General features: G+C 47.1%; 2 protein-coding genes across 2 annotated transcripts; both read right to left on the bottom strand.

The window, feature by feature from the left end:
• Window positions 1-6,430: 6,430 nt before the first annotated feature.
• On the bottom strand, window positions 6,431-6,739 carry cox7c (cytochrome c oxidase subunit 7C). The gene has a single exon (XM_073072920.1). It carries the CDS (start codon window positions 6,715-6,717, stop codon window positions 6,511-6,513), a length of 207 nt encoding a protein of 68 aa, XP_072929021.1. The 5' UTR covers window positions 6,718-6,739; the 3' UTR covers window positions 6,431-6,510.
• A 4,545-nt stretch (window positions 6,740-11,284) lies between these two features.
• Window positions 11,285-12,281, bottom strand: LOC140741697 (histone H2A-like). Its single transcript, XM_073071985.1, has one exon. The coding sequence runs from the start codon at window positions 12,190-12,192 to the stop codon at window positions 11,812-11,814; it is 381 nt and encodes a 126-aa protein (XP_072928086.1). The 5' UTR covers window positions 12,193-12,281; the 3' UTR covers window positions 11,285-11,811.
• Window positions 12,282-12,519: the final 238 nt, after the last annotated feature.

The raw sequence follows: 12,519 nt of genomic DNA, 5'->3' as shown, positions 1-12,519 counted from the left end.
ATACTTTTATACTCCAACAGAGAAAGAAGACCAAGAGTCCGCGCACAAAAGCCCCAATAAACTCAAGCACTTATTCCCAAATCTCGGGTTAAACTATAACTTTCTGCGCCAAGACCTCAAAGTATTCTCTCCCTGTTACCCCGGGCCGCTGAGCCAAAAACCTGTCCCTCTGTATCTGAGAGAGGGAAAAAGACTCAGCAGCCCTTACAATCTACTCCCACACTGTCGTTTTGCTCCTGTTCATCCTGCAGGTGTTGTAGGCTGTAACGATACATTTTCAGTGTTTCTTTCTCCACTAAGCTTGCTTCAGTAATTGCCACGAGCATTGGAAATTGGTTGCAGCACGCACTATAAGAGATTTGAGACAAGGAAGAAAACAGCACAGCACAAACGCACAGCAGTTATTGCTATTTTAGTCAGCCATGCTCCCCATCCTCCGAGTCTACTTTCTAACAAATCAAAGAACTGATGTCCGAACCCTGCGTTCTGTTTGACCTCCGTCCGCAGATTCTTTAATTTATTCATTGCTCTGGTGAAAGACCCTTCTGGGCTAGTATTGTTCGGTATGAAAGTGCAGCATTGGTCTCCAAACATTACACACACACACACACCCTTTTTCTGCCAAACCAGTACCTGTTTTGCCACGCCACCCTGCTAGTTGCATCTAGCTGTTGCCCTAAGGCCTCCAGTGCATCATCGGTGTAGTTGATGAATCTCTGTTGATTATAGTATATATAGTTTATCCATTCAACATTTTTGCTTACCCCTATCACAGGTATGCTAGCTTCCCAGCCTGCAGCAATCTCATGCTGTGTCAGGCATATCACTCGATTAGTTTGCATGCGGTAACTCATCAATGCTAACGGTAAAGCATCGACTCAATTAAGTTTAGTGTCTGCACAAATTTTGTTTAGTTTGGCTTTCAGGGTTCCATTAATTCCATTAATTCTCTCTACCATGCCCTGCGACTGAGGGTGGTATACACATCCAAATCTTTGCTTTATCCTCAGCGCCTGTAGTACCAGTTTGACCACTTTCTGGATAAAAGCTGAACCATTGTCTGAGCTAGCTTCTGTAGGTATTCCAAACCTTGGGATCACTTCATTTGTCAGGAATTTTACCACTGTCTTTGACCCTTGATCTCTTGAAGGTACCGCCTCCACCCATCTGCTAAATCGATCAATTACTACCACCATGTATCTTTTCCCTCTCACTGTCTTTATCATGTCTACGTAATCGATCACTAGATGTTTAAATGGTCCTTCAGGTACAGGAATGTGACCTATTGGGGTTGTAATTCCCTTCCGAACATTATTTTGTGCGCATACCTCGCACTGTGACAAGACAAAGTCCACTGAAGCCTGTAAATAAGGTGACCAAAAACCATCCTTCTTTATTTTCTTTATCACTTCCCCCCTTGCACAATGGTCCATCCCATGCGCTTCTGAAATCAGAATCGTTAGTAGAGGGGTGGGTGCTACTAACAAACCATCTTCCATGCTCCACAAGCCTTCCGGGTTCTGCTTGGCCCCGCTTTTTCTCCACATTGTCTGTTCTGCCAAAGTTGCCTTACCTTGTATTTCAATTAGGTCCTCTACCTCAGGTTCTGGAGTTAGGCTTACCTGGGGGGCAATGACAGCTGATGTACACCCAGACGCTTTTCTGGCTGCCTCGTCCGCAGCTTGATTTCCCTTTGTTATTACATCATTTCCCTTTTTATGTGCCTGGCATTTTACTATAGCCAATGCTTTAGGTTTCATTATGGCTTTTACTAAGTCTAGAATTTGCTGACAATGTTGTATGGGATCTCCATTACCTTTTTTAAAACCTCTCTGCTTCCACACTGCCCTAAACAAATGGCATACTCCATGAGCATATGCCGAATCAGTATAGATATCTACTTTCTCACCTTCCATCATTTCACATGCAGCTGTCAGGGCTTTGATTTCTGCTAGTTGGGCGGAACACGGTTGGGGACAGGACTCCATCCTAATAATCTTATAGCTCGACTGATCCTGCTGCACCACTGAGAATCCTGCGTGATTTCCATCATAATCCCTATAACAAGAGCCATCTACGAACAGAACCTTTTAATCTGCATCCTCTAATGGTTCTGACCGTAAATCTGCTCTCAATTTGGCAAATGCCATCGTCTTCCCTACACAATCATGGGATTCTCCTTCATAGTCTAAAGGGACAAAATCGGCTATATTACTGGTAGTGCATTTCTGTATAGTTATGTCAGGAAATGTCAATAGCATCTGATACGCTGCTATCCTGGCTGGCATCAGCATAAATTTCCCTCTTTCCAGCAATTCTGCTACTTTGTGGTGTGTGTACAGAATCACTTGATAGCCCAGGGTTACCGATGATGCCTTTTCATATGCATAGTACAGCGCCGCCAATCCCTGATAACAGGGTGGATACCCCTGAGCCACCTCATCTAGTCTCGTACTGTAGTATGCTATCGGCTGCTTTGCTTTTCCTGTGCCTGTCTCCTGTGTTAGAACCGCTGTGACATAACCCTCCTGTCGGTTGGGTACATACAAATGAAAAACCTTCTCGTAGTCAGGCAAAGCTAATGCTGGTGCTGACTGCAATTCCTGCTTAATAGTATTGAAAGCTATCTCCGCCTCTCCATTCCACTGTAAGCCATTCTTCAAATTTGTATGTCCTGCTTCTTTCATTATCTTTCTTAAAAGTGCCACAATCTCAGCATATTCTCCTATCCAGTCTGAGCTGTACCCTGCCATTCCCAAAAACGTCATCATCTGCCCTACAGTCTGGGGTTTGGGGGCCTTAGTTATTGCCTCAATCTGATCTGGTGCTATCGCCTTCACTCCCTTGGATATTACCCTGCCTAAGTATTCCACTTGCTGCGTGCAAAATTGCAGTTTCTTTTTGGATACTTTATGTCCTCCGTGCGCCAGCTTCTCTAACAGAGTTATAGTGTCCTGCTCACACTGTTCCTTACTGTGGGAGCAAATCAACAGGTCATCCACATACTGTAACAATGTACTTTCCAATGGTATGCCCTCTAGGTCTGCCTTCAACACCTGATTAAAAATGTGTGGTGAATGTTTAAATCCTTGCGGCATTCTGGTATAGGTATACTGAGCACCTCTGTAAGTAAAGGCAAACAAATATTGACACTGATCGGCCAGAGGAATGCTGAAGAAAGCCGAACACAAATCAATCACTGAAAAGTAACTTGCTTCTGGTGGAACATTAGTCAAAAGCGTGTGTGGGTTGGGGACTACCGCTGGCCAGTCCTCTACCTCATCATTTACCGCTCGCAAATCATGCACCAATCTCCACTTAGATTTATCTGCTTTTAAGACCGGCAGCAACGGGGTATTGCATGGACTGTTTGTTCTTTCAAGCACTCCTATTTCAAGCAACCCCTGCACTGTCGACGCTATTCCCTCTTCTGCTTCTGGTCTTAGTGGGTATTGTGGTCTCCTGGGTGGAATTGCTCCTTTTTTCAGCCTTATTTCCACCGGACTAGCTGTTTTTATTTTCCCTACGTCCGTGTCATGCTGTGACCACAGAATAGATGGCAACTCATCTAACCTTTTATCTTTCTGCTGGCCTCTTTCCTTTCCCAGCACGGGCATGTGTGGTTGGGGAGTTATTTCGACCTCTCTCACTGTCCATACCATATCTACACTTACCATTATTTTAATACAATTGTTGTCTTCTGATATCCACACCTCTGGCGTGATTTCCCTCCACACTGTTACGGTTTCAGCACTCTTAACTAAAGATCCTAAGTCTTTAGACTGATATCCCTTGTTTACCAACAACGTTACATGGGGCGCAGCCTCCGGTATCCTGTACCATTTTTCTAAAAAGGTGTTCCACTTAACTTGTAAAGCTGCCCCTTGCTTTCCAATTATCACAGCCTCCCCTTCCAGGTGCTGCTGGGTACATGCCTCCAGGTGCCATCTCTCCTCTAACTCCCTGTTCTGAGTCTCGTCAAAAATCACTGTACAATACAGCTCAGATTTGGGCATTACAGCCCTGGGTAATATAGCCTGCACGCCCTTTTTCCATTTCCCCCAGGTTTCCTGAATCTGATCTGCGATGTCTCCTATCCAAAAGACATTAGCCTTCTTGTCTTCTCGCACTATCAATTGAGCCCCTGCTCTTTCCACACTCAGCCCATTTCTGGTGCATTCTAATTTTAATTCCAGTTTCAATAAGGCATCTCTGCCTAACAAATTAATCGGAGTTCCTTTAAATACTAGCACCGGCAAAACAATTTCTTTATTTCCCATTCTCAACCGCACTGGAGCCATGCACTGTGTCAACTGTGTTTTCCCCGAGAACCCTACCGTCTTAATAAACTTTCCTGACATGGGAAGGTGAAGGGCGTACTGTGGCTGTACACAAGTGTACGTGGCTCCAGTATCTATCATCATTGGTGTCAGTTGCCCTTCTAACATAACCTGAACAATGGGTTCCTCGTCTGCCTCCCTTGTTATCATTGGGTAATGTCCCTTCCCACTCAAGTTCTCGGGGCACCCCTAATACCTCGCATAGGGGTTCACAGGTCCGCTTGGACCTGTGGGGGCTGGTCCTTGGCTAAACTTTCGTTCCCTTCTTATCGGTTCCTGCTGGTGTGTGACAGGCCATAGTACAAAAGGACAATCTCTTTTTATGTGACCTGGCTGATTACATTCCCAGCACAATCTCTCTACCTCTCTTTCCCACTGTTTCCTCACTGGTCTCCTTTGCCCATAGCTCCTCTGTCCCCCTCCTTGGAACTTCCAGTCCTGTCTGGGCTGTTTGAATTCAGTCTGTTCCTGATAGGGCATTTGTGGGAATGCTCCCTCAAAGACAATTATTGGCATGGGGTTTTCCAGCCCTTGTCTTACAGTATGATCGGTCCCTCCATATAGCAGTGCTTTGTCCAGTTCGATGGCTGTACTCGAACTGGTGGTTGCTGGCAGCATCTTTTTGTTTTTCTCTTTTTCCTTCTTTTTGAGTTCTTCGAGCTGCATTTGTATTAACTTTCTTTGCACCTCTTCCTGCTGCTCAGCCAACCTTCGTTTGTCTTTCCGGTATTTTTCAACCGCATGGACTACATGGTCGCTAAATTCTTGTGGGGTCTTTGACGTCAGCCCAACCACTTCCTCCAGTTTGGATTTTACTTGTGGAGGCATTGCATCCAAGATGCTATGTCGGAACAGTGAGTTCATAAATAAGCTATTCTCCGCCTCTTGCTTAGTCTCCAGTCTCCACCTTTTCAACTGGTTTTCTACGTAGGCTGCTGGGTTTTCCGTGTCTCCCAGTGGATCCCCTTTTAAGGCTTTGGGGTCCACTTTGGGTAGATAAAGCTTCCTGAGGGCCTACCATACCCTCTGCCTCACTCTGTCAAACCCATCTCCATCAGTTCTTGGGTCGTTCGAGTTTACTATGCCAGCCATTTCCATTAGTTCATTAAATTTGGAGGTTCCCATCAACCTTATCAACAGTGCCTTCAAATCTCCCATAGCCAATAATCGTCCCGCTGTTTCTTCTTCAAAGGCTCTAATCCATTTCCCTGCTCCTTCATGTAGATTGGGCAGAGTGTTTTTCAGCCCTTCTAGGTCCTGGGATCCCCAAGGGATATACTGCACTTGTCCTGATCCTTTAATTAACAACGACATCATTCTTCCTCCTTCTTCCCACCTGCCCTGGCTCTTCTCCTCACCTGACTCCCCATCTGTCTCAGGGTAGGTCTTTACTGCCTCCCACACAAATGTCTCCGGGGTCCTGCTCTTCCCTCGGTCTCCCTGTGGAGTCCTTCCTTTCTGTCTTGATTCAATACTTGGTTGGCCCCTAGAGTATTTTTCGTATCTCTCCTGGCAATCCCCTCTCAGTAACTTATCTAGCTCTCTCTCTACTTCCACAAGTCGCTCCCCTACTGCCTCCTTCTCCTCTTCTAGGTTTCTGCCTCCTACCTCTTCCCCACAAATTCTCGTATCCTCTCTCTTTCCACTTAACTCTTGCTCCTCCAATGAGTCACCTTCTCTTTCTTCCTGTCCTGATGAGCCACTTTCTTTTCTAGTCTGTTTATTTCTATAGTATAACCGATACTCCTCATACTCCTTTACCTCTCTCAAGTATTTCATCCGTTCAATCCCTTCTTCCATTTCTCTCTGTACCTGTTCTATCTTTATCCTTTCTGCCTGTATCTCCTTCCATATCGCCGCTTTTTCCTTCTCGTATTGTTTTTTCTCCTCCTCATTATCCCAAACCTGTACTTCTCCCTGCATGTTTACGGTTCCCGTCAGCAGGGGGCACTGCTTAAGCCAGCTTCTCACCGTACCCTTCTCTCTCTCTAACAGGCTGTTTCTCCAGCACCTTAGTGTTTTCCTCGCTTGTAATCAATATTCTACCTGTCCTCCTCAGCCTTTCTCCCTCCGTTCTGAAGAGTTTTAGCACTTCCACTTCTCGTTCTCGCTCTCAGAGAAACTGCACAGTAGGCATCACTAGTTGAAAGGAGTTCAATTGAATAATGTCTCACTTCTTGCGGAACTGGTGCCATACTAGCAAAAATGGAGCTGCGAAGCCAGAGCCAAAAAACACAGACATCATTGCCAACAGCTTCCACTTGTTTTCCACCGAGAAAGGCAGATTCTTCCCAGGGCCCTCGGCGTAATGAGAGCCGCGGACGAGAGAGGTGCTGAAGCGGCGAACGGCCTGAGTCCACACCCGCGCTCCCGCCATTGCTGTCGCTCCCACCCGAAACAACCACATGCGAGTTTTTCTGAGAAAGTGGAACGAGCCAAGAAGGGAAGGACCCTTTACGGTGACCAAGGCATCACCCACCGCAGTTCAGGTAGAAGGACGCTCCACCTGGTACCATCTGAACCATTGCACGAGGGCAGTCCTGCAAGGACAATCAGGTGAAGTGTCCGAGGTAAGTGATGCGGAAGAGCAGTTAGCAGGAGACAGACGGGGAACAAGAAGCTGACACTGCACCGCAGGAGTTTGATCAATTGGTAAGGGACATTTTTGATTCTGAGGACGGGCCTGAAGACTCTCAGGATGTGGTGGCGGATAGTAGGGCTTCTTCAGATAATGGGGATGAGCTGGGAACGACCAGTCGTGCCCCTGGGGACAAAGCACCCACATACTCCAGTGCAGACTTGGGAACCATTAGTGTGGCAAATTCTCATGAAACAAGCCCTAACCGGACCTGGACACTGTTGCTCACATTGTTCCCTGTGCTCTCTTCGCCACCGCGTGTATCTGACGTGAAATCAGGTTTGTTGTCACTGATAACTGATGTGAAAACCTGTTGTTTTGTAACAGCAGTACAGAGTAAGACAAAAATCTATCAATTTCAAAACTAAAGTGAATAGTGTTCATATTTTGCAGCATCAGTACAATCCAAAACAAAAAAATTACTGCAAAATTACATGAAGAATATATTAAGATAAATAGTGCAAAAAAGAGAGCAAAAGAAAGTGAGGTTCATTGTCCAGTCAGAAATCTGATGGTGGAGGGGGAAGAAGCTGTTCCTGAAACATTGAGAGTGTGTCTTCAGGCTCCTGGACCTCCTCCCTGGTGGTGGCGATGAGAAGAGAGCCTATCCCGGAGGGAGAGGATTCTTTGTGATTGGTGCCGCTTTCTGGAAGCATTGCCATATGAAGATGCCTTGGATGCTGGGGAGGTGGTGCCCATGCTGGAGCTGGCTGGGTTTATCCAGTGCAGTGGAGCCTCCACACCAGGTAGTGGTTTAACCAGTCAGAATGCTCTCCGTGTTACCTCTAGAAATTTGTCAATCTTTGGTGACAAACCAAATCTCCTCAAACTCCTAATGAAAATCTCTTTTGGCACTACTTTTTATGCTGCGTCTTGACGTAACTCGCAGCATTTTTGTTTTAAATGCCTTGCACTGTACTGCCGTTGCAAAACAACAAACTTCACAACATACATCAGTGACAATGAATCTGACTCTGATTCAATACACAGCCGCTGTCGTGATTCCGTCAATATGTTAGGCCCAGGACAGATCCTCTAAGATGTTGACACCAGGAGCTTGGAGCTGCTCACCTTTTCCACCACTTGGCCCTCGATGTGGACTGGAGTGTGTTCCACATTGTTTACAACTGACTCCAAACTTCTGCAAGTTTAGAAATATTACTCCTCAAATCTGAGTCCGCTCATTACTATATTTTAGACATACAGGACAGGAAGGAACATGGATGGGAAAGTTTTACAGGGATATTGTGTGCCATTCTGATTGCCAGGATGTTATTAAATCAGAAAGATTGCAGAAAACATCTACAAGATGTTGCTGGGTTCTGGCAGCTCGAGCAATAAGGAGAGACTGGACAGGATGGGGCAGTTTTCCCTGGATGATAGGCGGCCGAGGTATGACCCTGTAAAGGTTTATAAAATCATGGGGGCCATAGATAAGGTGAAAGGTCAATGTCCTCCCAAATTCCCCTTCCTAAAGCCCAGAATCATTTCCTTGTGTTTACTGCCATTGAAATTTGTCCAAAGTTTAGGCACCTAGATACTGAGAAACGGGATGTGTCTGAAACAGGTGGGCAGATGTTTAAGTGATGTAGAATCAGAGAGGATTCAGGAGGAACTGTCCTCTAGGGTGGTCGGGATCAGTGACACTGACTAGTTGCATATCTTGGCATTGAAGTGTCTGGATGAGGACTGGAATAGGCCACAGGCACAGTGCCAGAGAATGTGAATTAGCGCAAACCAGGAGACACCAAGTGGGCTGAAGGGCCTGTTTCTTCTGTACGATTCTGACCAGCTCTCCCCAGAACACTGCTGCTGGACTTTGAACCAAAGCCAGATGAGGAACCCATCACTCCCACCCAATGACACTATTGTACCTGTCGAACCACTTCCGCTGGCAGCTCATTCCATACGCTCTCCGCCCCCTCACCCTAAGGCTGTTATAGCCGGGGGTGGTAATGGGGACAGACTCCTGCTACCTATTAAATGCTCTCGATGGCGTGCACCTCAAATACCGTCTGACAACCAAGTCCAGCTCCTGGCCTTCACGTGCGGCTTAGCTACTAAGCCTGACGAAACGGTTTCTACTGACAGGAGAAGGGGCAGAGGCGGGTTACAGGTGCCTTAAAACCAGTCGCTTTGGGCCGATGGGGCTCATCAGCCGTGGTTGGCAGCTCATCTAAGAGAAGGAAAACTCTGATCTCAAACCTCCGCTGCCTCACACTCATGGGGGAGTAAACCCCACGAGGAAAATCGGAGCTGGAGTCCCTAAGGCAGTCCTACATTGAGTTCAACACTGACTGGCAACTCCTGTGACGCTTCTGGTGCCAAGTGTTATCAGTCTCTGCTGTTCTGCGTTTATCAGATGTGTGGAGAGGGGGAGACTGAGCATGGGTAATAGCTATTAATAGCTATATCGCACTGCCAGGCTTGCGTAACTAGACAGCAAGGACACAACATCCATGGTCGAGTCTGACTGATGGAGGCCCTCACCTCACCTCCCCTTCCCCCGTTACTGTCCACCTTACCTGAACTTCTCAGAAATTTAAACATTTCTGTCAGATGGTTCCTCAATCTTCAGCACTCTGGGTGGGACTCCAACACCACACAACTCTCACTTCTTAACCTCCATTTTACTCCAGTGAGCCCGTGTTCGAAAACGGCTGCTTTGTAGAGGGAGGGGCGGGCGGGCGGGCAGGGCTCTGTCACTGGCCCAACACACGAAACCCCTTGGCCCATTCAGACCTTGCCCGCTCACTGCCATCTCATTCTCTCCCACGCCAAACATTTCATCCCCAGTTTGCCCGTCGGTTGCCATGTGCAGGGTCAATGCGCGCTGACTATTCTCCCCCATTCCTACACGGCAGAATCAAAACTGTGAAATTTATTGTTTCAGTATTGAAGCCTGTCTGGAAAACTAAACACCATAAGGTATAGGAGCAGAATTAGGCCATTTGGCCCATTGACTCTGCTCTACTATTTCACCATGGCTGATCCATTTCCCTCTCAGCCCCAATCTCCTGCCTCTCCCTGTCCCTTCATGCCCTGACCAATCGATAATCTAGTAACTTCTGCCTTAAATATACCCTATGACTTGGGAGGATGGGGGTAGAATAAATATGCAGACTATTTTCTAAACAGGCAGAAAATCCAAAAAAATGTGAAATGTAAAGCCACTTGGGAGTCCTTGTGTAGAACACCCTAAAGGTTAACTTGCAGGTTGAGTCGGTGGTGAGGAAGGCAAATGCCATGTTAGCATTCATTTCAGGAGGTCTAGAATACAAGAGCAAGGATGTGATGCTGAGGCTTTATAAGCACTGGTGAGGCTTCATCTTGAGCATTGTGAACAGTTTTGGGCTCCTCATCTTAGAAAAGATGTGCTATCATTGGAGAGGGTCCAGAGGAGGTTCACAAGGATGATTCCGGGAATTAAGGGTTATCATACGAGGAACGTTTGATGGCTCTGGGTCTGTACTCGCTGGAATTTAGAAGGATGGGGGGGGGGGGGGGGGGCGGAATCTCATTGAAGCCTTTCAAATGTTGAAAAGCTTAGCCAGAGTAGATGTGGTAAGGATATTTCCCATGGTGGGGGAGTCTAGGACAAGCGGGCACAGCCTCAGGATAGAGGGGCGCGCATTTAAAACAGATGGGGGTGATTTCCTTAGCAAAAAGGTGGTGAATTTGTTACCACAGGCAGCTGTGGAGGGCGGGTGGTTGGGTGTATTTAAGGCAGAGTTTGACAGGTTCTTGATTGGCCATGCATCGAAGGTTATGGGGAGGCCATGGAGTGGTGCTGGGGAGGGGAAAAAGAATCGGCCCTGATTGAGTGGCAGAGCAGACTCGATGGGCCAAATGGCCCAATTCTGCTCCCATGTCTTTTAGTCTGTTTACTTTATTAGACATTTTGTAATTTATAGTATTTACTGTACTACTGCTAAACAAATTTGCCAGTGCTAATCAACCTCAGGATCACGATCCGAATACAGCAAGGGAACCGGCGCTTCGGCCCAAATCGCCCCACCCGATCGAGGCTCTCACTTGTCCGCGTTTGTACCAAGTCCCGCTAAACCTTTCCCAATCAAACACTAATCCCATTTTAAAATACCCCGATGTAAATCTTTAAAAGAGCGACTGAGTTACGAGTAGATCGATGCTGTTTTGTGGGATTGACAGCGTGTGACAACTCCTAGTCAGTCAGGGGAGTATCGATGTCCCGAGGTGTGAAAGGCGCCGACCACAGCAACACGGAATGTTTCTCCCGCCGGAACGTGTCTGACCACCCGTCCGGAACATAACGTAGCACAGTGACTCAAACGTTCAATAAATTTATTGTAATTATTCCCTCACAATAAATAAAAAGTGCCCAATGTCTTTAAAGTGCTACATCTAGAGTTACATCTCATAATCCTCAATAACTAAAACAGGGGTAATAAATCAAATGAAACATTACATTTAAATTCGGAAAAACAGACAAGTTGAACTTTCACACACCGTGTCCTCTCGCTACCCTCGGGGTCACGGCAGTTTCTCCTGAGAGAAAAATGAAGAATAGGGCCATGAATAATTAACCTTAGCAAAATTATGTGTCTGAGGCACTTTCTGCGACTTGGAACCCAAACACCAAGGATAAATAATGCACCCACACACAATATACAGCGACTTCGTCACGTCGCTACCAAAAACGAACTTTCTGGCCAAAAGTCGTGTATCATTTTCCTTTCGATACTTGTATCCGTGACTAATTAGTGGGACTAAACACACGTTCCTCCTTATCCCCCACAACAAGAATTTCAGTTGCTCAAAAGTCATTCGCAAGACAATCCGGTTCGCAATGTCTCATTTTTTAGAGACCTGCGTTTTCTTGGGGAGCAGCACGGCCTGGATGTTGGGGAGCACGCCTCCCTGCGCGATGGTCACCCCCCCAAGCAGCCTATTGAGCTCCTCGTCATTCCTGATGGCCAGCTGGAGGTGGCGGGGGATGATCCTGGTCTTCTTATTGTCCCGAGCAGCATTACCAGCCAGTTCCAGAATCTCAGCCGAGAGGTACTCGAGCACGGCCGCCAAGTAGACGGGCGCCCCAGCTCCCACTCGCTCGGCGTAGTTGCCTTTCCGTAAGAGGCGGTGGACGCGGCCTACTGGGAACTGCAAGCCGGCCCGAGAAGATCGGGACTTGGCTTTAGCCCGTGCCTTGCCGCCGGTCTTACCTCTACCAGACATCCTCCGTCGCTACAGTATTCAATTGGCGATACAATGTAACCACCCGTCACCGACAGCTACAATGTGGCACAGCATTAAACCCCGCCCCCTCGCGTCACGGGGTATTAATAACCCGTCGGACGTCACTGCTTGTCACCGGATTGGTCCGCCGGAGGCCAGATAACTCTCCCATTGGACTTAATTTGGATCCTTCATTTGCATATTGCTGTGCAAACGCGAACCAAGTCATTGGACCACCGAGCTCCAGTGTTTGGATGGGGTTTGAAGGGGTGGGGCTGGCATCCGACCATCTGTTTATCTTGTGTTTCACGACAAACCAAATCTCTC

Source organism: Hemitrygon akajei, chromosome 19, assembly GCF_048418815.1.
Source record: "Hemitrygon akajei chromosome 19, sHemAka1.3, whole genome shotgun sequence".
NCBI classification, from domain to species: domain Eukaryota; kingdom Metazoa; phylum Chordata; class Chondrichthyes; order Myliobatiformes; family Dasyatidae; genus Hemitrygon; species Hemitrygon akajei.
The sequence above is the reverse complement of the archived record's forward strand: the minus strand, read 5'-3'. Positions and strand labels throughout refer to the sequence as shown.